The 1,727-nt window shown below is 47.1% G+C and overlaps 1 protein-coding gene across 1 annotated transcript in view; it reads left to right on the top strand.

Moving 5' to 3' along the window:
• The window catches only part of LOC123522705 (keratin, type I cuticular Ha3-I-like), a 6,068-nt gene that overhangs the window by 1,906 nt on the left and 2,435 nt on the right, over positions 1-1,727 (top strand). Inside the window, exons 2-3 of the mRNA XM_045299339.1 lie at positions 548-665; positions 1,490-1,663. Of these exons, the coding sequence (XP_045155274.1) occupies positions 548-665; positions 1,490-1,663 (292 nt within the window). The remainder of the gene's footprint in view (positions 1-547; positions 666-1,489; positions 1,664-1,727) is intronic.

Genomic DNA, 1,727 nt, shown 5'->3' with positions numbered 1-1,727 from the left:
AAAAAAAAAAACAAAAGGGGGAAAAACACCTGGTGGGCCAGATAAATGTCCTCGGCGGGCCGCATGTGGCCCGTGGGCCGTAGTTTGAAGACCCCTGCTCTAGGGCCACCATGAACACTCTCCCCAGTTCCTGTGCAGCATGAAATAGGATTTCTCAGATCTATTTGAGCCCCTATCATACAAGAAGCCTTCAAAAAGTTTATGAGAAATGGAATGAAAAGAAGATGGAATTTCTCCATGAACGGTTGAAGCCCCTGGTGTACGATATGCTATGGTTTCTCAGCACACTCCTTCCTGTAAGTGGGTTCATAGGGCTTGGTTTTGGGCTGAAAATAACAAAAGCCATAAAAACCTCACTGCCCTTGAGTTGATTCTGACTTCTAGCAATCTGATCGGACAGGGCAGAACCGCCCCCGCTTTCTAGGAGTAGAAAACCTCACCTTTCTCCCACAGAACAGCTGGTAGATTTGAACTTCTGACCTTGTGTGGAGAAGCCCGACGCATCATGTACTATGCCATAATGTACTATGCCACTAGGGCTCCCAAGTCCTTGCTGATTCTGGAATGCTTTGGGTCTTCCAGATCCTGTGCAGCAAGGCTGAGAACACCAGGCTGGTGGTGCAGATCGACAACGCCAAGCTGGCTGCAGATGACTTCAGGACCAAGTGAGACTTCCTGAGGATCAGAGCGGTCTAGTGATGGGCCAGGATGCATTTCAGAGGGATGAACGCTCTGTCCCTGGGACTATGCAAATACGTTGCTCTCTAGGATGATGTTGGGAGGGTTTTTTGCCTTCAGTTAGATGTCCTTTAAAGTCCTCTTGGCGCCCTGATTCTGTATTTTAAGTTTGGTTTGACAGAGTGCAGGAAACCATTCATTCTTCCTCTTTTAAAGTCAATCTCAGACCGAGTTTAAAAGTAACCTTTCAACAGGTCTCTTAATACAGGCTCCTTACTATCAGCCATCAGAAAGAATGATTAAATCACAGAGATAGGAAATGACATCCCTTTCTTTCTGAGGATCAATGTCTCTACATCCATCCATAAGAGTCTTGCACATTTTCAAAATGGGCCTTTACAGCTTACAATGTGATCTGGCTTACATCACTTCTTTATCTTCAGGGCAACCTGAAATGCTAATTTGGTCCCTAGTAGCCAGATGAGAAAAGCAAGGCTCTGAGACAAATCAAGCCCATTCGTAATAGACTCATGAAGTTCACTGACTTACTTAAAAAGGCAAAGATGATGGGGCTTAGAGAGCCACCTGTGAATGAGATTCTCAGAACAGATCATGTTGGACGAGAACTTGGCAGGCTTCGGGGAAGAAACGGGTCTCACTCAGCACAGCGGGTTTATTTTTTCCTTTCAAAAAGATTTGTAAAAAAAATCACCACATTTCAAAATCTAATGAATGGCATGAGAGCGGTCAGGTACATCGGAGGAAACAAAGTCTTCCCCGCTGACCTTTGGCCCTGTGGTTCCATGACCAGGTATGAGATGGAGCTGTCCCTGCGGCAGCTGGTGGAGGCCGACATCAACAGCCTGCGCAGGATCCTGGATGAGCTGACCCTGTGCAAGTCCGACCTGGAGGCGCAGGTGGAGTCCCTGAAGGAGGAGCTGCTGTGTCTCAAGCAGAACCACGAGCAGGTAAGAGAGCTTCAGCTGTGACTAGCCGTCTGTGACTAGCCTGGGTAGAAATAGCTAGGCTTTGATCTGTTAAGGGGATTG

Source organism: Echinops telfairi, unplaced genomic scaffold (assembly GCF_000313985.2).
Source record: "Echinops telfairi isolate 266 unplaced genomic scaffold, ASM31398v2 ScPeMD7_7458;HRSCAF=8496, whole genome shotgun sequence".
NCBI lineage: Eukaryota > Metazoa > Chordata > Mammalia > Afrosoricida > Tenrecidae > Echinops > Echinops telfairi.
This window is presented reverse-complemented; position numbering and strand designations above follow the sequence as displayed.